We start from the raw sequence: 26948 nt of genomic DNA, 5'->3' as shown, positions 1-26948 counted from the left end.
TGAAATCCATTACTTCATTCCAATCTACTACTGTAACAGCTGGAAATTTAAAACAATGGCATTTCATAGGTAAAGCAAAATGCTGTTAAAATTTCACATTCCATACAAATGCTATCTTTGGAAGAGATAAATACAACTATGTTGCTGAATACATCTATTATACTTCTGACTCAAACTATGAACACATTTTAAGTAAATATATATTGTCTCTGTATAGAACCATAGAATCTTATGGACAGAATCTTTGAGGTCACCTATATGAACTTACTATCCAATGAGTTAGATCTTCTATAACACCTTTTACTGTTATCTACACCAGAAGTCTGAAAATTTTTTCTGTAAAAGGCCAGATAGTAAATACTTTAGATTTTGTGCCCATCCAGTCTCTGTTGCAAATACTCTGCCATTGTAGCTCAAAAGCAACAGCAGACAAAACAGGAGCAAATGGGCATGGCTGTGCTCCAATAAACCTTTATTTACAAAACAGGAAGTAGGCCAGGTCTGGCCAGAAGGCCACAGTATGCCAACCGCTGATATAGACCCCTCCCAGTTATTTATAAAATTCCATTAGATACATTAGACACCTTTACAGGAAAATTCTTTGTCAGGGGGGACTGAAATAAGCAAATTCACCCATTGCTATAAACAAAATATTGCCTTCTGAAACAAGAGAACATTTATCCTTTGCCATGTATCAGCCCTTCAAATACTTGAAGTAAACAATCATGATTCCCTCAAGTAGTACTCTCTCCAGTCTAAATATCCCCCACGCCTTCAAGCATTCCTCCTGTTATGACATAGTTTTCCAGACTATGTGACCAACTGATCATCCTGTTGTATACATACTCCAGTCCATTAACTATCCTTTGAAGTGCAGAGTACAGATACATGACATATGGTTTTCAAAATATGTAGTAATCAAGATGGAATTTTAATTTTAGAATTTGGCTCACTGTCTCCAAATACAAATGTTTTTAGTTTTCTGGGGGTTTTGTTTTGACAAAATTACCATTTAGTCTTTAAGGAAAATAGATTTTGTGTAGATATAGCCAATGGTTTATTCCCAGTGTCATAACTCTACACATTAATTTAAAATGATTACCAAGAAATAGAAAATATTTTTTGTTTCATTTTGAAAAAAAAGTAGGCTTAATAAAACAATAAATTCAAAATGGTTCCTACACATCAAAAATGTTGGCAGAACTTACCTCTACAATTGGAATCATATACTGCAAATTACAAAAGAAAACCATCAGTCATTTTTTTCAGAGAAAAGGAAGCACAGAAGGGGAAGAAAACACACACACATCTGCAGTGTGTCCTTTGATGCTGCTGGACTGTTAGCAAGAACAGAGCATGGCTGCGACAGTCATAGCCAGGCTACCTCTAAATGATGTTCCTTATTGTATTCCACATTTCAGTAACTTGGAAAGAAACCACATCCATGTTTTTAAAGACAATTTAGCTCTAATTTCCATGACTTATTGTCATAGAATCCTAAAAAAAAGTTTTTAATAACTAGAAGAAAAAAGTCCATATTTATATAGCTATAAATGCATCACATTTGGTCTGACTTTACAACCCATTTCTGTAACTTACCGTAGTTTAATTTTTTTGATAATTCAGTACCTTAAACAGTATATTGTACATAGTAGATACTAGAGGAATAAATTCATTCTTTAAAGTATAAATATTTTTATTTGTAATGACATCCCAATTCATAATGTTTGTTGAGTTTGACTTACAATCTCATGGTGTCTGCTTCCTGCTTGCTTGTCATCACAAAAGCTCTCCCTGGGTAATCTCATCCATGTATTTGATTTCAAATACTATCCACATACTGATGACAACCAAATTTGTTGCTCTAGCCCAGTTTCTCTGCAGGGGTGCCCCATATATCTAAGAGCCTAGTGGCACATTCACCTGGACAGTCTAACTGCCACTAAAACAGCATGTGCAAAGATGGAACACCCTAGGTCATCTCATGATAGGGAATGTTTATTGATTATTCATTATGTTCCACACACTGTGCTGAGTGCTTCACATGGATTTTCTCACTTAATCTTTACAGTGCCATTAAACATGGCAGGTTCATTTCCTTTTACCTGAAACCCCATTCAAATGATAGCATCATAATATGAAATATGTAACAGACATCATTCATTAACTACCTAGTACCCATTCCCCTGCCCTTCTTCCTGGCCAAGAGAACACCAATTTTGTTCAGGGCATCAATATGTCAAACTGATATCTCAGTTTTCTTTGCAGCAAGGAGCAACTACATGACTGTATAGGAGCCAGTGAAACATAAGGAGATATCTGTTTTGGGAAGTTCAGGAAATGCAACACAATCCTTATCCTTTCCTGCCTTCTTCTTGACTTAATAGTGAATATTATGTGCAGCTGCACTTTTCATTATTTTGACCATCAGGGAAAGGTCAAGAGAATCACAGAGACATTGGCACTCATATCACTGAGCTACTGAACCAAGGCCACTAACCATCTACCTCCAGACTTCTTGTTACTGAGAAAAATGAACTCCTATTTGTCATATCCATTTTCAGTATGGTTTTCTACTAATCTGCAGCTGAAAACATTTCTACTGGATACAAAACTATAATATGAACAAGAGATTTCAACAAATTAGAAGGAAAGCAGATGGAGGAGTAACTACACAGAAAAACAAAGGATGCCACAACCCAAGTACTTGCAGAAGCAAAAACAATGAGAAGCAAGTCAGCTCACCTCATGGAAACCCACAGTAGACTCAGGATTTGGAGGCACCAAGGACTGCAGAAGACAAGACCTACAGATTTAGCATTTGGAGCTTCCCCAACAAAAAGCCAGCTCTCCATCAGTCACCACCATTCCTCAAGCCAACAAGTCTACTATTACATGTTGGAAAATTTCCTTAAAAGTCTGTTTATTCTTGGCTGTCTGTTCATATTTATGAGTAAGTCACTGAAAATATGATTGTAGGGAAAGCCTGGGTATGAAAGAGAGAAGCAAAACAAACAGAAAAAAAGAAAAGGCAAGGAGGGGTGAAAGAAAAAAAAACTTAGAGGAAACAAAAACAACACAAAAAGCAGAAGATAACAGCAAAAAGAAAAACACATTATCCTCAGGGAAATATGGAAAAAAAATAATAAGAACAAGATGCTATGAAGTAGAAACAATCAAAATATTGCAGCAGAAACAAACAAAACTAAAGGAAGGTTGGAAGATGAAGTTGAGGCAATTTCCCAGAAAATAAAGTTTGGAGACTAGGTGAGAAAAGTTGAAAATTAGAGAATCAGGGCGACATAGAAATTTCAAAAGAGGAGAACCAAGAAGAGAGAGAGAAAGAAATTGTCAAAGGAAGACATTAATTCTCCTCCTCCAAGAGCCCAACATCTAAAGTGAAATTAAAACATGCATAAAGGCAGATGATTGTGAAAATGCAGAAAAAGAGGGAGAAACTGAACATCTAAAAAGCTTTCTGAGAGGAACAAACAGGTATAGCTCCCAAACCTTTGTATGAGAATGACATCAAATCTCTCAACAGCAACGCAAGTCATGGAATTATGCCTTCAAAGTCCTGAGTGGAAGATAATTTTTGGCATAAAATTTTACAGCTCTAACAATCAAGTATGAGGACAGATGAAGGCAGGCAGATGAAGGATACAAACTTTTTGTCTCTCAGGCACCTTTTGGGGGGAAGCTTACGGAGAATTATGTGTCAACAAAATAAGGGACTAAATCAAGGGAATGAAAACATGTAATTGAGGAAACAGAAACCTGCTCCAGGAAAGGGGCAAGAGGCTAAACACCAGAATGAATGCTGTTCAGCAGGTCTAGACCCAGACTGGGAGGAAGACAAGCTTGCAGGGAAAGGTATAACTGATAGGTTATGAGATGCACGTTGACATTTGGAGGTAGATCTACTGTGGGGTTAGAAAAATAGATTGATAGGTATATAGAGTTTCTTTTAGAGAAAAATAGTAAGTATTAGATTGAACAATATGAAATTGCTCTTTTATAGCTCAAAATTTTGTCCAACATTGGCTGTTTCATACCTTTCAATGTAACCTACCAGTGAATAATATGATGCAGGAAATCTGCAACAAGAACTCTAACAATAACAATAACAAAAGAAAAGTTGGAGGAATATGTGAAACAAGAATGTCAGATATTGTTATTGAAACTGGGTAATAGACACATGGGGTTGGTTCATTGTCCTGTATATGTTTGACCATCCCATAGTAAAAAGCAGTAAAAACAAAAAAAAAAAAAAGAAAGAAAATCATGACAACATAGAAATGGGCAAAATTTCAGTAATCTTTCAAACGCCTGGAGGAATTTCCACTTAGCAGTGCTCCGAGTAAGTTATAGAACCACTGGACACAAATAGAAAAAGTCAGTTTTTGAAAGAGCCCATCTACCCTGGATCATCAGTCATAGGTTAAGCAACATCAGTGGGTTAAGCAACATCAGGGATGTTTCACATCCCCCATTTCATCCCTTCCTTTATATTGATTCCACTGATTCTAGGATTGCATTGTGCAACAAAACAGTACTGACAGCTGTTCCAAATGCTTAGATCCAAAACTGAATAAGGCAATCATTTCTCACTGCCCATCAATTATCTCCCAGTTCATTTCTCTTCTTGTCCAAACTAGATTCCGGGATTCATCATTCTATTCACACCCTTGTAAATATCCTTAAGCCCCTGCTCTATCACTTCTGCTCTTTGTAGCTGGCAACAACCAGCTCTGGAATGAACCCTACCTCCTGCCTTCTCTGCATCTGTACCCAGAGAACTAAATATTACTGGAGAAAATCATCTAAACCTGACAGGCTTAATGTTATATTTATTATTGCAAATCGTAAACTGGCAATTTTACTATTGTTGCTGTCTTAAATGCAGCTAAGTTACTTTAAAGAAGCAAAGTGTAAAACCAACAGCCAGCTTCACAACAAAGCAATGGATGCCAGACACTCTCATGGTATCCACAAGGAACTGAAAAAAATAAATGGCATGTTAGAATTCTACTCACAACAAAGATATTTTTCAAGAATGAAGGTAAAATAAAAACACACAGAGACAAAAACTGAAACACAGTTCTCAGGTAACACATCACCAGCAGGCCCAAATTAAAGAAAATACTAAAGAACATTCTTTTGGCAGAATGGAAATATTCCTACACAGAAGCCCAGAGAATTTAGGAGGGAAAAGAGCAACAAAAATGGCAAATCTATAGGAAACCCGCCAAATAATGACTTTTAAAAATAATGTCTTATGAACTTTAAAATAGATCATTAAAATACACCACAATAGCATCTAAGTAAATAGGGAGATAAATGGCCTTAAAAGGTGCTATAGATCTTACATTGTTGGAAAAAAGAATAAAGGCCTAAATTAATATCAAAGTTTGATATGTTATGGTTGTATGTTGTATCTCCAGGAAAAGCACTAGTAAGAGAAATAAAAGAATATACAACTTTTAAACTAATAGAGAAAAAAAAGAATAATAAAAAATATTCAATCCGAATGAAGGCTAGAAAGAGGAAACAACATAGAACTGATAAAACAAGTGGAAAGAACACAGTAAGATATAAATTTAATTCTAAATATACCAGTAATTTCATTAAGCTTAAATGAACTAAACAGTCTAATTTAAAAACAAAGGTTATATGACTACATAAAGAAAAAATACTCAACTATATGCTGTTTAAAATGGACACATATAAAACATAATGAGAAAGAAACACTGAAAATGAAACAACGGGAAATAATTCTATTCAAACACATTCATAAATTAAGCTTGTATAACTCCATTAATATCAGATAAAGTAACTTTAAGGCAAAAAGCATTATTAAAGATAGAGAGAAACACTTTACAATGATACAAGGCTTAAGTTACCAGGAGACTACAACAGGTCTAAATTTGCATGCATCAAATAACATGGACTCAAAAGATATATATAAAAAACTGACAAATCTACCAGAAAAAAGAAGCAAGTCCACAATCATAACTGGACAAGCAGTCAAAAACAAAACCAGTATGGGATTTAGACAATATGATGTTGCAAATTTGATTTAATGAACATATAGAACTCTATATCCAATGATTATAGAATATACATTCTTTGTAAGGCATAGAGAAGTTTTATAAAAATGATCATATACTGGGCCATAAAAACAGTCTCAACAAACTTCAAAGGATTGAAATTATATACAGAATGTTCTCTGATTATAAGGTAATCAGGTAGAAATCTATAACAAAAAGATACCTAGGAAAGCTAGATATATTTAGAAACTAATAAATATATTTCTACATAATTGATAGGTCAAACAGAAAATTACACTGAAAATTAGAATATATCTTGAAAAAATAATTTTTTAAATTGTATATAAAAACTTATGAGATACAGATAAAACAGTGCTTAGAAAGCAAATTGGCTTTTTAAATGGCTTTTAAAATGCTATATATTTTAAAAAGAAAGGCTAAAAAATCAATTCACTAAGAATCCATCTCGAGAAGTTAAAAAAAAGAGCAGCAAACTAACTACTAAGAAAATCAAAGGAAGAAAATGATTGCAGCAAAATTAATGAAACAGGAAACATCATATATAGAAAGGATCAACAAAGGCAGAGGTTCATTCTTTGAAAGACTAAGAATATTGACTGATAAAGGCCTAGGGAGAAAAAAGACAAAAAACAAACAAAAAAGCCCAGACAACTAATGTCAGAAATTAATGGTCAACAGCACTATTCATACTGCAATAGATAATAAGATTTTATGCCAATAGATTGGAAATTTTAGAAAATATGGACAAATTTTTTAAAAATACAACTTACCAAAATTGACAAAAGGAAAAGGAAATATGGAAAGTCTTATAAGTTTTAAAGGAATTCAATCTGTAATTTAAAACATTGGGACAGGGCTTCCCTGGTGGCGCAGTGGTTGGAAGTCCGCCTGCCGATGCAGGGGACACAGGTTCGTGCCCCGGTCCGGGAAGATCCCACATGCCGCGGAGCGGCTGGGCCCGTGAGCCATGGCCGCTGAGCCTGCACGTCTGGAGCCTGTGCTCCGCAACGGGAGAGGCCGCAGCAGTGAGAGGCCCGCATACCACAAAAAACAAAACAAACAAACAAAAAAAAATTGGGACAAAGAAAACTCCAGGCCCAGAATTAATTGGTGATGAATTCTACTATTTACAGAATAATATCAATATTATAAAAATTCTAGACAAACATAACTTAACTTTGACATTATAAGAAAGGAAAATTACAGACCCATCTCTCATGTGAACATACATGTAAGAATCTTAAATAAAATATGAGCAAACAATATCCAGCGATATATAAAAAGGAAAATCAGTCATGACTAATTTGAGTTTATTACAGGAATATAGTACTGATTATATTAGAATATCAATCAATATAATTTGTCCCAATAACAGAATAAAGGAGAAAAATCATATCATCATATTAATTGATATAGAAAAATTATTTGTTAGAATGCAGTATCCATTTGTGATTTTAAAAGTAGAAGGAAATTTTAATAATCTGATAAATAGTACCTACAAAAAAACTTTTACCAAGTATACTACTTAAAAGTAAAATGTTGAAAGTTTGAGATCAGTAACAAGACATGGATGCCAATTATTACTACTACTTCTGCACAATATTATACTTAAAGTCCTAATCAGTGTAGTGAGCAAGGAAAAGAAATAAAAGGTGAAAGAATAGGAAAGGAAAAAATAAAACTCTCATTATCCTCAGATAATATTCAAAACAATAAAATTCAAAAGAATCTTCATGCAAATTATTAGAATCAACAAGTCAGTCTAGCAAAGTCACTGGAAATAAGGCAATACACAAAACTCAATTGATTTTCTATATATTAGCAATAAACAGGAAAAATGCTTAAGAAGATAGCATTTATAATAGCATCAAAACTATCAAATACCTCGGGAGGAAATATGCAAGACCTTTATGCAGAAAATTATAATATACTATTGAGAGAGTTCAAGAAGAACAAAATAAGTGAGAAATTTATCACATTTATAACATAAATTCTCCCTAAATTTATCTTTACATTCAATGCAATCCCAGTCAAAAGTCAACAGGTTGTTTTGTGGAACTTGACAACTTGATCTAAAATCTACATGGTAATGAAAAGTACTGGAATAGCCAACATAACCTTGACAAAGAATAAGTTAGAAAAACTTGTCTACCGGATGCCAGGACTTATGATAAAGCTACAATAATTAACATGGCATGGTAGTAGTGCAAGGATAGACAAACAGACCAATGAAACAGAACAGAGAATCCAGAAAAACAGACCCATGAATATGATCCATGGACACTTGATCCAAGGTGATACTGCAGGAGAAAGATCTTTGCTTTATACTAATTCATCAACCTGCACATTAATATCTTATGCATTTTTCTATATATGTGTTGTAGTTCACTATAAAAAAAGTGTATTGATGGGTAAAACTAAAAGTAATAATAGTAAAGTAACATAGAAGAATAAAATTGCTACAAACTACTATTATACTAAATATGAAGAAACCAAGTTAGTGTACAAACCAATTATTATACTAAATTTGAAAAGATTGAACTCTGCCATTAACTTTCAAAATGTGTTAAACAACAAAACATAGCTCTATGTTGTTTATTAAAAGCACCCTTAAAATGATCGAGTGGATAAAAATATAAAGGTAAACATAGAAATACCAATTAAATGTAAATTTAAAAGAAAGAGGGAGTAGCAAGGTATAAATTAAATTTAAAAGCATTAAAATGTATAAAGACAAACACTATGTAATGAAAAAAGACACTGTTTATGAAGATGACACAAGTCATATATCTGTAGTATCAAACAACACAACAGCAAGAAATGTAAAGAAAAATTAAACTGCAGTGATAACCTGCCGAGGGTCTGGGTTCAGTCCCCGGTTGGGGAACTAAAATCCACAAGCTGGGTGTGGTGTGGCACAGCCAAAAATAACCCGAAAAACAAAAACAAAATACACCTCTTTCATAATTAAATGGATTTAGTTGTCAAAAAATACTGGAATGGAATAATATAATCAACACATTCAAAGACAGATAGGTAGATAGATAGATAGATAGACAGATAGGTAGATAGATATGAAATCTCATATGCCTCAGAAAGAGAACATATGTTCCTTTCAGGTCTCTTTGACAGCAAACATCATTGGGTGTCTCCCTAACAGCCATTCCTCTCTCCTCTCTCTCTCTTCCTTCTTGATGCCAAATCCCACTTGTTAGAAGGAAAGCTAAAAATGCCAGATACTTCCCTAGTATCACTTGAAGCCAGGGCATAGGCTTGAGACCTTGCTCTGTCCAGTGGAACCTGTAGAGCAATCTGCCAGGGTCTTTTAAGAATTTCCTCTCTTACAAGAGAAGGGAAAAACTCTCACATTCTTCCTGCTTTGAATTGATCCTGTGAGGGTGTGAAGGACTTGCAGGCAAGCAGAACAGATAGAAAGTCAGAGAAACTGATCCCAGAAGCCTAATATAATGGAGCAACCGCACCAACCCTGGAACTACCTGCCCCAGTTTTTTGGAAAGTGAGAAAATTCAGCCCCTTCATTAAGCTACTTTTAACAGATATTCTATTTCTTGCAACCTAAAGCATCCTAATTGGATCACCCATCCTAATTGATCTATCCAAAATAAATCATGTCATCGGAAGGGTTTAACAATTTTTTCAAAGTAGAGATCTTCTAGACCCCATTCTCTGATCATCATCAAATAAAAATAGAAATAAGAAATAAAAGGTGACTAAAAAAGCATAACCACTGGAAGCTTAAAAAACACATACACAGAATACCATTGGATATTTGCTCAAAGAGCAAATAAAACATGAAAATACAAACTCTCCAGAAAGCAATGAAAAGAAGACTTTTTACCAAAACCTATGGAACAACTCAAAAGATGTGTTTAGGGTAAATGCCAAATTACCATCTTTAATGTAAAAAGACTAAAATTAAAGGCAACTACCACTCATGTTGAAGACTTAGAGACCAAGCAGCAAAGAAATAAAAAAGAGGGAATTAATAAAGATAAAAGTTGAAATTAAGGAAATGGAAAACCAAAAAAGTAGAAATGATCAATAAATCCAAAAGCTGATTTTTAAGATATACCAATAAAATAGATAAATTTCTTCCAAGACTGATTAAGGAAAAATGAGGAGAGAATAAAACTATATAAGATTAGGAATTTTCAAAGGAGATATAAACACAGATACAGAAGAGATTTTAAAAACTATAAAATCTATAACCACAAATTTGAAACCCTAGGACAAGTGGATAATTTCAAAAAAGAATTGGATAATTTCCTAGCAAAATATAAATGAATCTGGGAACAAGTGGCAAACCCAAATACACCAATTACAATAGACCAGATTGGAAAGGTGATTAAAGGCCTATCATTAAGAAAGCACCAGGACCAAGTGATTTCATAACTTATTTCAGCTAACCTAAGAACAGTAATCCTAGTATTATTTAAATTATTCCAGAATGAATGAAAAGGGAAACTTCCTAATACATTTCATGAACCAGCAGAACTTTTAACACCAAAACCTGATACAGTAACACCCCTCCCCCCCCAAAAAAAGGAAACCATAATCTCACTTATAAGTACAGATGCAAAATTTCTAAATAAAACATTGGGAAGCAGTATTCAGCAATGACTCAAGAGAATAATACACTGTGACCAACCAGAGCTTAATTCAAGGAATGCAAGAGTGAAATTCAATGTAATGAAGTTTATTTACCAAAAATCAACAGCAAACATCATTCTTCATCATCATGGTGAAAAAATAAAGCCATTTCAAATAAAATCAGAGACCAGATAGGAATGCTTGCTATGGCTATTACTATTCAACATTGCTGTGAGGAGGTCTAGCAAATGAAATAAACACTGGATAAAAGATACACTATTTCGGCTAACTACAGAATTGTATACTTAGGAAATCTAATAGACTATAGTTTACAAAAAAAAAAAAACAATCAAATCTAGTACAATTAATGAGAATATTTGATAAGGTAACTCTATGATATAAGATAAATATACAAACATCATTAGGCTTTCCTTATTCTAGCATAAATACCCAGAAACAAAAATGGGAAAAATATTCCATACATAATTGTGAAAAAAAGCAATAAAATATTGTTATGGAATGAATATTTGGGTCCTCCCCAAATTTATAGCTTGATGCTTCATCTCCAATGTGATGGTATTTGGAGGTGGGGTGTTTGAGAGGTCATTAGGTCATGAGGATAGAACTCTCATGAATGAGATTAGTGTCCTTATAAGAACAGGCCAGAGAGCTAACTAGCTCTCTGTGCCATGGGAGAATAAAATGAGAAGTCAACAGTCCGCAACCCAGAAGAGGGTCCTCACCAGAACCTGACCATGCTTGCACCCTGATCTTGCACTTCCATCCTCCATAACTCTGAGAATTTCTGTTGTTTATAAACCACCCAGTCTATTCGGTGCTTTGTTACTGAAGCCAAACTGACTAAGGCAAATACTGAGGCATAAACTCTGCAAGAAAAGCACAAAACTTAGATGGTGACAACTAGAAAATCACATTGAAGGATAAATTTTAAAATCTGAACAAATGAAAAGATATCCATATTCTTAGATGGAAAGATTTAATAACAATTCTCTTTTGTCATAAAAAATGTGCAATTAAAAAGCAAGTAAAATATGGGCTACTAAAAGAGAAAAGAGACATTAGGTAAAAGCTGAGGAAATCTGAATAAACTATGGACTTTACTTAATACCCAGTGCATCAATACTGGTTCATTAATTGTAACATATGTATCATACTAATGTAAAATGTTAATGGGGAAAGGGTGAGGAGTATATGGAAACCCTCTGTACTATCGTCACAATTCTTCTGTAACTCTAAAACTGTTTTAAAAAAGAAAGTTTTCTTTTTTTAAAAAATATATTTGTAAGACAATTAGGGAAGTTTAAAAAAACAAATATTATTCCAATTAAATAGATAAAATTATCTTAAAGTTTAGAGAGAAAATAAATGCCCAAGAAAGCAAAAAAGTGAATGAAAAAGAAAAATGAAAGAAAATATACTATAAAGCCACTGTAATTAAATCAATATGGAGTATTAGTATAGTAATAGATATATCAATCAGTGGACCAGAACAGAAAAACCAGAAATAAAATCCAGTTTATATGAGATTTTAATATGTGACAAAAATGTATCTCAATTCAATGGGGAAAGAGTGACTATTTAATAAATGGTGCTGGCACAACTTGTTATCCATCTGGTAGAAAATAGTCTCCAATCTCATATTATAAATAAGAAACAAATTCCAGATGGCATAGATGCCTAATGTAATAAATAAAGCATCAAAAAGTTAGAAGGAAAGCTAGGAAACAACACACAATCTGTTTTTTAACCAGAAAGAAAAGATAGCCATATCTAAGTTTATAAAAATGAAAAACAATTTATGTTGCAAAAGCTACCATAAACAAAACTAATAGGCAAATGATAGATTTGGGGAATACTTGGAAAAGAGATAACAGATAATGAGTTAGTAGTCATCACCAGTATACAAAGTGCTGTTAAAAATTGGCAAGAGACAAGCAATCCAGTGAGAAAATTGGTAAAGGATGTGAAAAGGGAATCCATGAGAACAAATCCACATAGCATGAAGATGCTCCAACTAACTATCAATTAGAGAAATGCAAACTACAGTAAAAAAAATAATATATCACTCTACACCAAATCAGATAAAAGAAAAATGAGAGTGCAACAGTACCAATTGCCAACAGGATGAATAGAAAAAAATGTAATTGTTTACAGCTGTTCTGAAAAGCAGGCAAATATTTTTAAATTAAAAGTACGCAAGACACTTCAACCAACAAATCACACTCCTAGAAATCTATCTCATAAAAATAAAATCACCAATAAAATGTTTATTGCATCATTGCTCTTATTGCGGGAAAAAAAAAAAGTAACAAAATGAGTTCCCAGCAATAAGGTAATAAATGATGGTACATCTATACTGTAGAATATTAAGCAGCCATTAAAAAGAATGAATTAGTGTTACACTATTTAACTTGGAGGGATTTTCCTGGATGTATCTTTGAATGATAAAATGAGATGCAGGGACTTCCCTGGTGGTGCAGTGGTTAAGAATCTGCCTGCCAATGCAGGGGACACGGGTTCGAGTCCTGGTTTGGGAAGATCCCACATGCCGCAGAGCAACTAAGCCTGCAAGCCACAACTACAGAGCGCACGTGCCTAGAACCCGTGCTCCACAGCAAGAGAAGCCACCGCAATGAGAAGACCATGCACCGCAACAAAGAGTAGCCCCCGCTTGCCACAGTGAAAGCAGCCTAGGGAAAGCCTGCTCGCAGCAACGAAGACCCAACACAGCCAAAAATAAATAAATAAATAAATTTATATAAAATAAAATAAAAGTGAGATGCAGAGAGGTGCATACACCACAATCCCATTTTTAAAAAGCAAACATTGAACAAAACCCCCAAATATATGTGCACCTGATTGTGTGTGTGTGTGTTATGTAAAGGCAAACATGGAGACAAACATGGAAGGAAACACACACAGGTTGCTAACACAGATGACTGGCAGCATGGCAGGGAAGAAGGGTGTGCAGTCGTTGGAAAGGAAAAATGGGCAGAATGTATGATATGATTATATTAAGGAAATTAATCAAAAACTTGCTACAACATGGATTAGGGTATAACATGATGGCATGAGCGTCCATCCTCCATGTGGTCCCCATTCTCAAACTATATCATAGTCATCTGGCATTTTCTCATCCATTGAACTATTAGTTCTGTATAAGTTGCTCACAGTCCTCTCATTTGTGCATTCTGTGACCATCCTACTGAAAAATATAATTTTTCCACTAACTGTTACCCCACATTTTATGAAATTGAATTTTGGACCCCACTCTTCAAGTTGGGGTATGGTTTATACACAAATGCAAATATGTACCTATACATAAAGAAATTAGAAAAAAATAAGGAATTGGTACTTGTATGTTTCTTGATTGTTGAATGTCCATAAAGTAAAAATTACTATTACAGAAAAATATGCATGAAGTATTCTATTTCAGTAAAAGCACGCAAAACCCTAATTTTAAACATACAATTAAGTATTTTTAAGTGAAAAAGAAAGCTTTGGATAGGATTCACAAAGCCACTGGCTCAGTTTACATAAAGGGGAAGGAAGTAGAAAGGAGGGGCCGATTACTAACTTTGCTTTTATACCTCTCTACATTTTATTACTTCACTTATTACAACAAGTAAAAAAGTATTGCTCTTGAAATCTGAAAACATTAAGTAAAGAAAACAAAGATAAACTGCAAATAAAATAAATTGGGCATTAACGAGTAGCTACCTCGTAAGACATGTTGTGAAGATTAAATGAGATAATCCATATAAAGTGCTTAGCACATTACCTAACATGTTGCAAATGCTCGATAAATAGGAGCAATTTTTATTGACTACAGAGAGCAGTGGCAGTTAGGAAGCTGAAAAGATAACATCTTTGAAAATGACACTGTGTACACAAAGCACTTTTTTCCCTATAACTGAATCTGATCTCCTTTGCACTGCAAGGACTCATATTACCATAACTATACAGCTCATCAAACACACTTTCATTGACAGTAAAAATAAAATTACAATTAGATAAATAAGATACTTAAACAATACAAAGGAAATGGCAACTTTTTGCCCTGCAGGCTCTTTAAGAACTTCAAGAACCATCCTAAAGCACTATGCTTCTGTCACAAGCACTTCAGATGAGAAATACTTGACCCTGGATGTTTCCCTCATATTAGAGGAGACTGAACAGAACACATTTCATACAGATTGGAGAGTGATGCTATTGCTCTTTCTGAGGGCCTGCCCAAGTGGGAAATCCATTCCTAGACGTAGAAATTCCACTCTCAACTCTGAAAATTTCTTTGCTGGTCTGCCTAAAAGCATGTTGGTTTAGTGATAATCTACAAACTAAATTTGGTCCATCAATTCTATTCTTATTGTACAACCAAACATTGAAATAAGTTCATAAGTTGCATGAGTGTGTTATTAGTCTTATTACTTACATGGAATTGACTTTATCTTCAGGGCCTTGCACTTGGCCTGTCACAGTGCCTTTGCTGGTATTCTTCACCCAGCCAACCACCCCTATTTTCCTTGCCTCATCTTCGGCGTACTGGTTTCAGGAGAAAACAAGAGAGACGAAGTCCATCATCAAAGGTCTGAATTTACAACATACTTGATTCTAACATTCAAAAAGGTATGGTCACAAAAAAGCTGATTACTTTAAAATATAGTCTATGTGAAAGATTGTGTAGCCGGCCTATAGTAATACCTATATTTACAAAAACTTTCATTTAAATGGTATTTTTTTGTGTGTGTGCTAAATTCCACATTCAGTAAAGACAAGCATGTTATGAGAAAATAAACTGATGGTGGGAATTATTTCAGAAAACAATTTCCATGATGTGTTTTGGAATCCATAAAACTCAGTTGCTTTGCCCTCACAACCAGCTAATGCTAAATTACACTGTCAATCGGGGTTTCAAATGATGATCACTCCAAGATTCTTAATCACTGAGCAAAAATATCCAGTTATGATCAACATAAAGTATTGGATTAAAAGATTCCAATGTTCTCTGTTGACTCTGGACTTGCCACGCAATTGTTATAATTGCCTATGAGTAAATTTATTTCTCCTATTATTCGTAATAGTTTTTTAAAATTCCTTTTCCTGATTCCAAATTCAATTATGCTACCAGCACATGCAAACCTAGAAACATTTTTATTTTGTATTACTTTAACTACATCACACTAAAATTCTTGTGGAGCCAGAATACCAGCATTTTTTAGAAACCTGCTCTTCTCCTGTTTGGAGGCCAGGGTGACCAAGAGCTCTACACTCCATGTCCCCAACTAAATGAAGCAGCACAAACCAAGATGATTACAGCTAGGATTGCTGGAAGGGCTGGGTTCTGAAAATGTCATGCCTTCATAGATAATAATGAAAAAGGAGACAATCTGAACTCCAGGGGATGCAACTATCTCAAAAGGCAGAGACTTGACTTGTGGGAACCTGTTAGAACCCTTAGAGGTTAGGAACAGAGACCTAGCTAGTGATTCCCAGCTCAAACAGTAGGTGAGAATACATACCACGTTTAACTTTTAGGAAAGGAGTATTATATTTTAAAAATAGATATTTTAAAATTATTTTAAAATAAATAAATATTTAAAAATAAATAAATATTTAAAAATAAATATCTAGGGCCTCCCTGGTGGCGCAAGTGGTTAAGAGTCCGCCTGCCGATGCAGGGGATACGGGTTCGTGCCCCGGTCTGGGAGGATCCCATATGCCGCGGAGCGGCTGGGCCCGTGAGCCATGGCCGCTGGGCCTGCGCATCCAGAGCCTGTGCTCCGCAACGGGAGAGGCCACAACAGTGAGAGGCCCACATACCGCAAAAAGAAAAAAAAAAAATAAATAAAAAAATAAAAATAAATAAATAAATAAATATCTAAAAGGCAGCAAGGGGTTTTAACTTTAAAAACCTAGGAACCAATTCCTTATGTAACAATGGGCTTTTCTCATTTTGCAATTCAAGATATGTACCCTTGAGTGGAGAGATTCTTCCATCCAGAACAAGTGGAAGACCCCACACTGTGTATTAAATATACCTAATCAAAATGTTTAATTGGATCACCCCAAGAGAGGTACTTTCGAAGTTCATAGAAATATTAACGGAAAACTAGGAAGGCTGTAATGTTTTTAATAGGCTACTTTTAAAAGACATCCTTAATAAAAATCTCAACCAGTAACTTGAAAGAAATACAAATATTTCTTCATTCACTGTCAAGGACAGGAAATTAGCAATAGATCAGCACTAAGTAGATAACTGCTCTGTCTCTGTGACTAAATAACAGTGGGGGTGGGAGGGAGATGGCAAAAAATAATAAACAGATTGGTGACTTACCATTCTGAAGCAAACACCTGTATAAGAGAAAGATGAAAAGAAATGTCAGGTTGTCTACCTTTAAAAAATTATATATTTCCTGACTTAGCTTTCATCTAGTTTATTAAATAGTAAGTAAATGAAATGAACAAAACCTTTAATATCTGAATGTATTCAGAAAGTGTTTTTTTAAAAATTCTTTTCTTTTAAAACAAAAAGAGAAAAGGAAGGTTATTTTTGGAGAAAAAGAATAATATTCTGAAACCAAAGTATAATGAAACGCCAAACTGCATATTCCTTCTATTTTAAAATGCTAAATAAAACAAAATAATTACTACAAGAACAGTTGAGTGTGCTGGCATAAAACTTACCCACCCTCAGCTTTTAGAATGTCTTCTTTAGGGCCTTCCCTGGTGGCACAGTGGTTAAGAATCTACCTGCCAATGCAGGGGACACGGGTTCGAGCCCTGATCTGGAAAGATCCCACTTGCCACGGAGCAACTAAGCCTGTGCACCACAACTACTGAGCCTGTACTCTAGAGTCCATGAGCAACAACTACTGAACCCCACGTGCCACAACTACTGAAGCCCATGCGCCTATAGCCCATGCTCCGCAACAAGAGAAGCCATGGCAATGAGAAGCCCGCACACTGCAACGAAGAGTAGCCCCCGCTCGCCGCAACTATAGAAAGCCCATGTGCAGCAAAGAAGATCCAACGCAGCCAAACATAAATAAATAAATAAATTAATTAATAGAATGTCTTCTTTAAATACAAGGACTAAATTCAAGTTTAAATGTAATAAAACATTTCTATTTTAATTCCACATTCTGGAAAAGGCAAAACTACAGGGACAGGAAACTGATCTGTGATTGCCAAGGGCGGGAGTGGGAAGGAGTGGGGTGCTGAAAAGGAGCACGAGGGAAACTTGTGGGGTGACTGGACTGTTTTATGTCTCAGTGTGCTGGTAGTGGTGGCGGTTACATGACTGTATGCATTTATCAAAACTCATTGAATTGTATACTAAAAAGGGTGAATATTACTGAATGTAAATTATACCTGAATTTTTAAAAATTAGAAAAAAAATAGGCAAATCACAGGGGATAGATCAAATCAATCTCAGAGAGGTCAAAAGATATTGCTTCTCCAAACAGCAATTGAGCCTGGTTAAGAGGACACAGAAGACAAGATGAGTGGCTTGGGTAATTTTATGTAGTTTTGTAAGCGGATTTATAATAACAAGGAGTATCATTTGTTTCCTGAGGGTAGTGTATTGTGGTACCAAATGAATACGAAGAAAAAAAGAGTAGTGGAGCAACAAAGACAGGATAGTATCACAATGAAATTCTTATGGGGCTATAAAAAATATTTTAAAAGATACCTCTAGGGGTTTCCCTGGTGGCTCAGTGGTTGAGAGTCCGCCTGCCGATGCAGGGGACACGGGTTCGTGCCCTGGTCCAGGAAGATCCCACGTGCCGTGGAGCGGCTAGGCCCGTGAGCCATGGCTGCTGAGCCTGTGCTCCGCAACGGGAGAGGCCACAACAGTGAGAGGCCCGCGTACCGCAAAAAAAAAAAAAAAAAAAAAAAAAAAAAAAAAAAAAAAAAGATACCTATAAATGTGAGGGAAGGATGAGTGGGGAGTATTGATGTGAAGAAGAACCAGAAGGGTAATCTGTTATATAGATGGAGGGAAAGACACGAGTCAGTAGATATAAAAGGAATGGGCAGAAAATTCAAGAGAAACTTCAGGTTAACCAGACCACGTAGAAGAGACAAAACAGGCAGAACTGTGAAGTGTGCAGTCATTTTTTCCTGGAGTGAGGGGATCCCAGAAGACATTGACTAAGCAGAGTTGAAGGTTTGGGTCCAGGCCTATTGTGCATATTCCCCTCTGAGTTTCTCAACAGTGAACAGCCCCAAATGATGTTAGCATTAAGAAAAGAAAGTACATTCAACTGAAGTAAACAGAAATTGGAAACATATGGTCCAGCTCTTTCCTATTCAGACCGGTCCATGAACCAGAGGCACCAGCATCACCTGAGAGGTTTTTAGAAAATCAAATTGTCAAGCTCCTCCCCAGGACTAAAGAAGCAGAAACTCTGCAGGTTGCATCTAGGAATCCAATTTGAACATGCTCTCCAGGTGATTTTTATGCCTGTTAAAGTTTAGAATCAATGGTTGGCTCCACCTTAAAGGAAGGTCTGGGAAAGGTCTGAAAAGGATTTATATTTCAGGTGAAGAATTGCATCTCAAAGGGGAAAACTCCAATCTTGTAGGGTACTGCAGGTCTGATGCATTTCTCATTCATGCTGTTCAAATTCGTGTTGGTAATAAATCATGTACTTGCATGTCAATATTGCGTCAACAGCGCTACTTGAAAGAAACCATGGACAATGAAAAGACGAAAAACCCTGTCCTGCACTCTAACTGGATTTGGTGCTGGAGCAGAGCAGGCAGCCTGTCACTTAGGTTGCTCCCTCCACCCTTACTACTTGCTGCCAGAAACATCGGAGCTGCCAGAAAGGGAGGTTAACAACAAGCTGCCCACTCCACCCCACCCCACCCCCGGTAAAGAGCGACATCCTTTCAACATTTATGAATTCCCAGCAGCCCTTCCACCATCTATTTACTGATGACAAAAAGGCCATTTGCTTAAGGTGAAAGGATTTGAGGAATTTTTAAAAGAGTTATCCAACACATTGCAGGGTTACGGAAATTACCTACTCCAGTCTGCTAATGAAATGTTCTTTTCACACAGACATAATCTAAGAATCAGGCAACTCATATATTTAATAAGCACACTAGGGACTTCCCTGGTGGCGCAGTGGATAAGACTCCGCGCTCCCTATGCAGGGGGTCTGGGTTCAATCCCTGGTCAGGGAACTAGGTCCCACATGCATGCGGCAACTAAGAGTTCGCATGCCACAACTAAGGAGCCCACATGCCGCAACTAAGAAGCCCACCTGCCACAACTAAGACCTGGTGCAACCAAATCTATAAATAAATATATTTTTTAAAAATAAGCACACTTTTAGACATTCTGATTATTCACTTAACAAATATTCATTGTCTAATTCTGCAGAGAATGAGATGAGTAAATAAGACAGTCCTGCCATCTAGGACCTTACAGTATAGTGAGGAATATAGACAAGTAAAATGGCAATTAAAATGTAGAAGACAACAGGTACAAACTTCCAGTTATAAGATAAGTAAGTACTAGGGATGTGATGTACAACATGATAAATAAAATTAACTTATGCTTATGTTACATATGAAAGTTGTGAAGAGAGTAACTCATAAGAGTTCTCATCACAAGGAAAAATATTTTTTTTTCTTTTATTTTGTATCTATATGAGATGATGGATAGTCACTAAACTTATTGTGATAATCATTTCATGACGTAAGTCAAATCATGCTGTATACCTTAAACTTATATAGTGCTGTATGGCAATTATATCTCAATAAAACTGGGGAAAAAAGAATAATAAATAAAACTTTAAAAATAAATAAAACATAGAACAATTATGAGTTGAAAGATGCATAAACCAGGATGCAAGTGTGAGTTCACAGGACAAACAAATGACCCACCCAGTCTTGGGTAATTTTAGGGCAGGCTTATTGAAAATGGGACATTGATACTTCAATGATGAGCAAAAATTAGTATGATGAGAATGGAATACATTAAAGATGGAAGAGCATGTGCAAGTCCCCAAATCAGGATCATGACCTATTTGGATACCACACATAGTTAAATATTCAAAACCATGTCATTGCACTCATTTTACCAATTATTTGTAGCCCCAAACTTCATTTTCAAGACTTGCTAAAAAATAGTTTAATTCTGTTTCAACTGTTTCTAGAAAAATGGGTAAAAATGTTTTTACACCCTAGTCCAAGTTATCATAATCTCTCAACTAATCCACAGCAATGGCCCCCTTCACTAGTTTCCCTATGTCTAGTTCTGCCCTCCTACAGTCTAGTCTCCATAAAGCAGCCAAGGTGGTTTCCTTTCCTTAAGTAAAATCAAATCACTTCCTTTCCCAGCTTAAAACCCTCTGGTGGCTCCCTATCACACTCAAAATAAAATACATTCTGGTTACCACATCCTCCAGGCCCCTTTCTAATGCTCTGTCTCATCTCTTAGGACTCCTCTCTGCTCATTCCATTCCAGCCAAAATTTTCTCCTTCATGTTCCTCAACATGCCAAGCATATTTCTGCCTCATGGCCTTTGCATTTACTATTCCCTCTGTCTGAAATGCTCTCCCCCCTGATATTCTCCTTGCTGGCTCCTTCTCATCATTCATGTCTCTGCACCAACGTCATCTCCATAGAGAAATAGTCCCTGACCAATTTATCTAAAACAGCACTGCATCCTTATATGTTTCCTGGATATGCATAACCGATTACCATATGATATTACTAGGTATTTGGTTTTTTTTCTTCTGTCTTGTTCAACACTGTGTCCCCAGCACCTAGACCAGAGCTTGGCACATAGTTGTTGAATAAATGAATGAAAGAAAAACCAGCTGATAAATATTTAAGTGAATTGTTTTACTGTCCTGTAGCAATTCATTATTAACATTGTAAATATACATGCAACCATACTGATTAGAATTTAAGTTTAATTTCAAAGTGATGATAAATTTACTGTACTCAAAGCTGGAAAGAATAATCAGACTTCTGTGTTGATTCTAGCAGAACTTTACTGCTTTATCTAAATGATAATATATAGTTTGATGTGTGTATGTGTGTGTTTATATATAATATACTATATATTAAAAAGGGTAGCAAGAAGTCACTACATAATGCCTAAGTTGACAAATCAGGAAATATTAATATGAGCATGTTGTTTATAAATAATGGCTTAACAACCATAAGAACTGAAAAAAGAAATGGTTAAATTGGTTGTCTTAAAGAACTTAGAGGACTTGGGATAGAAGACTAGAGCAGGACATGGTGGCTGTATTTGTAACTATGAATGGTAAGGGCACACATACATTTATTAAACAGATCTTAAAACAGTATAACTAAAGGATTGTCCTTTAAGTTTAAGAGACTTAATTTTAGGCTAAGTTCATACTGCTTGACAAATTGGGTAGATAATACAAGTGTTGCCCATTGCTTTAAGCAGTGATAAATGGGAAAAAAAATAAGACCGAGATAAATCATATGTGAAAGATTCAATAGGTACCTAACAGAAATTTAGGTTGTCTTGGTTATAAACTAAATATTTTGAGATTGAGACCAGGGAGATCAGTCTTTCTGTAGTATGTCCTTTTGCATCACTACTTGGGAAAGACTACCAAATGTAATTACTATGCTGTGAAATGTATTTAATATATGAATATCTGTGACAGACACTGTTAGTTGCCTACACAAAATCCATTTTCCCCTTCTGCTTTTCTAACAGAATTCTGATTTTACTCGAGGCAGCAACATGCTCTTCTATATTTACCGATCTTCCTTATAAGGGGTGGTCCATGTCAAGTGGTTCAGCCAAGTCACTGGTTGAAGCTTTCAAGAAAGCTCTTTGACAGGGACTGTCTCAGCCAGGAGTTTCATCCTTGTTCCCTCTCTCTTCCTGACTGTAGGGTGAATGTAATGATTGGAGCGATAGCAGCCATCTTGAAACCATGAAGGGAAGTCCAAGGAAATCACAGAGACCTTGGCAGCGACATCCCTGAGGGATGGGGGTAGTAGGGGATGCGGAATGATTGGTAAAGGGAACTGTGGGGCAGGGATTCTTTTTGGGGTGATGGAAATATTCTAAACTAGATAGTGATGAAAGCTGCAAAACATTGTGAATACAGTAAAAAACACTGTATATTTAGTATGTTTGAATGCGTTACAAGAGTGAATTTAATATTATGTGAATTAGATCTCAATTTTTTTTTTTATGTCACACACACACAAAAGGAAAGCAGGAAACAGGACTGTGACGTCATCCTTCCTATCTCTCTCTGTAGAACAAGGACAGTCATTCCCCAATTTGCTCTCCATACAACATCCCTGACTTCTCCTATCATTCCACACCAAAAAACTCTGCTCTGCAGATCATCTTGAAGTACTAAAACCAGAACTAAATAGTTGAGCTCCCTCTAGATGTCACTGCTTATTTCTGGGAGAGAAAGTTTCTTTGCCCTTGTGATAGTTCCTTTAACGGGGAGAAATATCCACTAGTGTGACACTCTTGGCCACTCTCTACCTGTTCCTAACTCCTCGGGGACATGCAGTGACTTATCTAATGGTTAAGTTTGGAAGGAGAAACATATGTAGTCCAGGTGCTTCCTCTTCTTCCTTCTGGGAACTAGTTACTCAAAGGAATCATCCCTTCTGTTCTGTTGAGGGAGCCCTGCTGGTGCCTGGGTTGGTGTGTTTAATTCTGCAGTACAGATTATTACAAAGTCTACTTACCTGAAGATTGAGACACATCCCCCAAACTCTGCTTTATTCATTGTCTTACTTGTCAATAACTCACATAATGAAAAGGGGTGTTGTTTACTGGGTCCCTCAACCACAACCCATATTTTAAAGTCTTAGAAGGAATGTGTATCAAGAGGTGTCAGGACGTCCAGCCCATTAACTTTGTGAAGCAGTGAACCATGCAGGAAGTAACTGTTCAAAGCTCTGGAATTTTCTCAGAGTCTTTCTGAGAGTCCCCATCCCTAGTCTGAAGCATTCTGTGCAACAGAGGGAGGTCCATATAGAAAAAAAAGTGAATGTGAACACAGATTTTCTGCAGTTGAGTAGCACTGACTGGAACTGAGCACTCTCAGGACAGGGCCTATACTGGAGAAGTTGCTTCCATGGGCTTCCATGGCCTCTCTGCACTGCTTTCACCCTGCTTGCTAAAGAGAAGGGAAGCTGATATGACACATGCAGTTTTTTTACAGACACACTGCTCTGGAAACTGGGACAGACATCAGCCGCTTCAGTTATGAGAGACAAACAAAATATGCCACTCAATCAAGGCTCAGTCAGCTGCAACTGGACCTTGCTTTGTGAAAAGATGTGTCAGGGAGAAACTCTGAGGTGAATATTTGCAAAGCAAATCATACTTTAAATCTACAAAGAAGTATTGATGTTTAAAGAAACCATATGATGAATTCTAAACATCAGGATCCTTTCATGTAAAATCAAATTTTCATATTAACCTGTAATCCTTCATCCTGGGATCGAACTGTATGTGTCAATTTTGAATGCAGGAAGTCATCAAGTCACTACCTTACAAAGCAGCCTTTAATGACTTTAAACATCTTTAATTGTTAGAAAGTCCTTCCTTCTATGGAATAAAATTCTGCCTCACTTTAACCTTTCAACATCCATCCAGGATCTGTCCCCTGGAGCCACACACAATGGCATCTTTCGAATAGTCGAAACAGCAAATATACTACTGTTTCTTCTCTAAGCCAACTATCCCAAGCACTTGAATTTAATTTGAGATACTTTGGAAGTTCCCACCAGAAGCACAGCCTGTAGGGGATATAAAAACAAGCTAGCTTGACCTTTAAAATATTGGGTGGGCCAAAAGGTTAGTTCAGTTTTTTCCATAAGATGGCTCTAGTAGCACTTAGTTGTCTTTAACTTCATTCAAAACAATTTTGTTAGATTGTATGTGACATTTGTCATATCAGTGAGCATTTTAAAAAAGACATCAAAATTGGTGAATTTTTGTGTACCCATTTTAATATTGGAGATGGAAGAAAAAAAGCAACATTTTTAGCGTATTATGCTTTATTATTTCAAGAAAGGTAAAAACGCAACTGAAATGCCAAAAAAGATTTGTGTGGTGTGTGGAGAAGGTGCTGTGACAGATCGAATGTGTCAAAAGTGGTTTGCGAAGTTTCGTGCTGGAGATTTCTCACTGGACGATGCTCCACAGTCGTGTAGACCAGCTGAAGTTGATAGTGATCAAATTGAAACAATAATTGAGAACAATCAATGTTATACCACGCGGGAGATAGCCGACACACTCAAAACATCCAAATCAAGCACTGAAAATCATTTGCCCCAGCTTGGTTATGTGAATCGCTTTGATGTTTGGGTTCCACATAAGTTAAGCGAAAAAAATCTTCTTGACCATATTTCCGCATGCGATTCTCTACTTAAATGTAATGAAAACATTCCGTTTTTAAAACAAATTGTGACAGGTGATGAAAAGTGGATACTGTACAACAATGTGGAATGGAAGAGATCATGGGGCAAGTGAAATGAACCACCATCAACGACACCAAAGGCTGGTCTTCATCCAAAGAAGGTGATGTTGTGTATATGGTGGGATTGGAAGGGAGTCCTCTAATATGAGCTCCTTCTGGAAAACCAAACGATTAATTCCAACAAGCACTGCTCCCAATTAGACCAAATGAAAGTGGCACCTGACAAAAAGTGTCCAGAATTAGTCAACAGAAAACACATAATCTTCCATCAGGATAATGCAAGACCACATGTTTCTTTGACGATCAAGCAAAAACTGTTACAGCTTGGCTGGGAAGTTCTGATTCATCCACCGTATTCACCAGACATTGCACCTTCAGATTTCCCTTTATTTCAGTCTTTACAAAATTCTCTTAATGGAAAAAATTTCAATTCCCTGGAAGACTGTAAAAGGCACCTGGAATAGTTCTTTGCTCAAAAAGATAAAAAGTTTTAGGAAGATGGAATCATGAAGTTGCCTGAAAAATGGCAGAAGGTAGTGGAACAAAAGGGTGAATACTTTGTTCAATAAAGTTCTTGGTGAAAATGAAAAAATGTGTCTTTTATTTTTACTTAAAAAACCGAAGACACTTTTTGGCCCACCCAATACTATCCTTATTGTCTAGTGAGAGACACAGATAGGTGTACACAAATAACTATAGTTGAACGGAGAGGGACTTCCCTGGTGGTCCAGTGGGTAAGACTCCATGCTCCCAATGCAGGGGGACCAGGTTTGATTCCTGTCAGGGAACTAGATCCCACATGCCACAACTAGAGATCTCACATGCCACAACTAAGACCCGGCATAACCAAATAAATAAATAAATATTTTTTTTAAAAAGGGAGGATGGATTTGGAGAAGTAAAAACAAGAAGTAGAACAGAACTACAAATGAAATGCTATAGGAAGAAAGATGAGAAAGGGAATTAGAGTTAATCGTATTTCTTGACTTTAATGTACTAAAATTTTCAACCTCTAAAACATAACTTTTCCAATTACCTGTCTACATAAGGAAAAATGTATACACCTAAATTATGTGGTGTCTGACAAAGCTATTTAGTAATTATCCTAATTTTCATTTTAAGCAACCTTAAAATTGCTATTTATTTCTGTAATCTAATAAGTTACTCCCATTCTAAATCTGAGTCAATCCCATCAAAAACAAACTGTTAAATTTCTAATGCACAGGTAAACCAACAGATTGCCACAGTCCATTTCTACAAGTGTCGTCAGTATTTACCTGAGAGTTGGTAAAGCATCTATACACAGCTTAATCAATTTCTCTTTCAAATTTTCAGATTATTCTTGATGTAATTGTAATTAAACATTTATAGGAACATTATAAGCCATGCCACAGTTACAAATGCTCTAAAAACCCAGGAGGTCAGTCCCTTACTCCCCTATCCCTCATCCCAAAGCCCCCAATGTAACAGAAGTTGGTGGGAAAAAAGCATGGAGGTTCTTGAGAATATGGAGATAAAGTAGAGGATGGAAAGGGAGGGGAAAAAAAGAGTAACTTAACAGTGGACAAACACTATCTCAGCCAGGTGATCAAGGTTAACCTCAACAGTGATAAGTCATGTACCCTTGATATGCTGATGAGAATGGCACTTTACCTCTGTGGTCTTCTTCCTGATAACCCACAACCTCAGTCTTACAACAAAAATACCAGACAAATACCAGTGTGGGAGCATTCTACAAGGTACCTAGCATCAAAGTACTCCTCCAAACTGCCAAGG

At 36.0% G+C, this 26948-nt stretch overlaps 1 protein-coding gene across 4 annotated transcripts in view; it reads right to left on the bottom strand.

Annotated features, from left to right (window-relative positions):
- ACYP2 (acylphosphatase 2) overlaps positions 1-26948 on the bottom strand; it is a 327177-nt gene that overhangs the window by 151845 nt on the left and 148384 nt on the right. For all 4 annotated transcript variants that reach the window (XM_060117194.1, XM_060117196.1, XM_060117195.1 and 1 more), the window contains 2 exons: positions 17038-17054; positions 15136-15245 (listed from right to left, as the gene is read on the bottom strand). In XM_060117194.1, coding sequence (XP_059973177.1) covers positions 15136-15245; positions 17038-17054 — 127 coding nt within the window. The remainder of the gene's footprint in view (positions 1-15135; positions 15246-17037; positions 17055-26948) is intronic.

The sequence above is a fragment of the Mesoplodon densirostris genome, chromosome 14, assembly GCF_025265405.1.
Source record: "Mesoplodon densirostris isolate mMesDen1 chromosome 14, mMesDen1 primary haplotype, whole genome shotgun sequence".
Taxonomy (NCBI): Eukaryota; Metazoa; Chordata; class Mammalia; order Artiodactyla; family Ziphiidae; genus Mesoplodon; species Mesoplodon densirostris.
The sequence above is the reverse complement of the archived record's forward strand: the minus strand, read 5'-3'. Positions and strand labels throughout refer to the sequence as shown.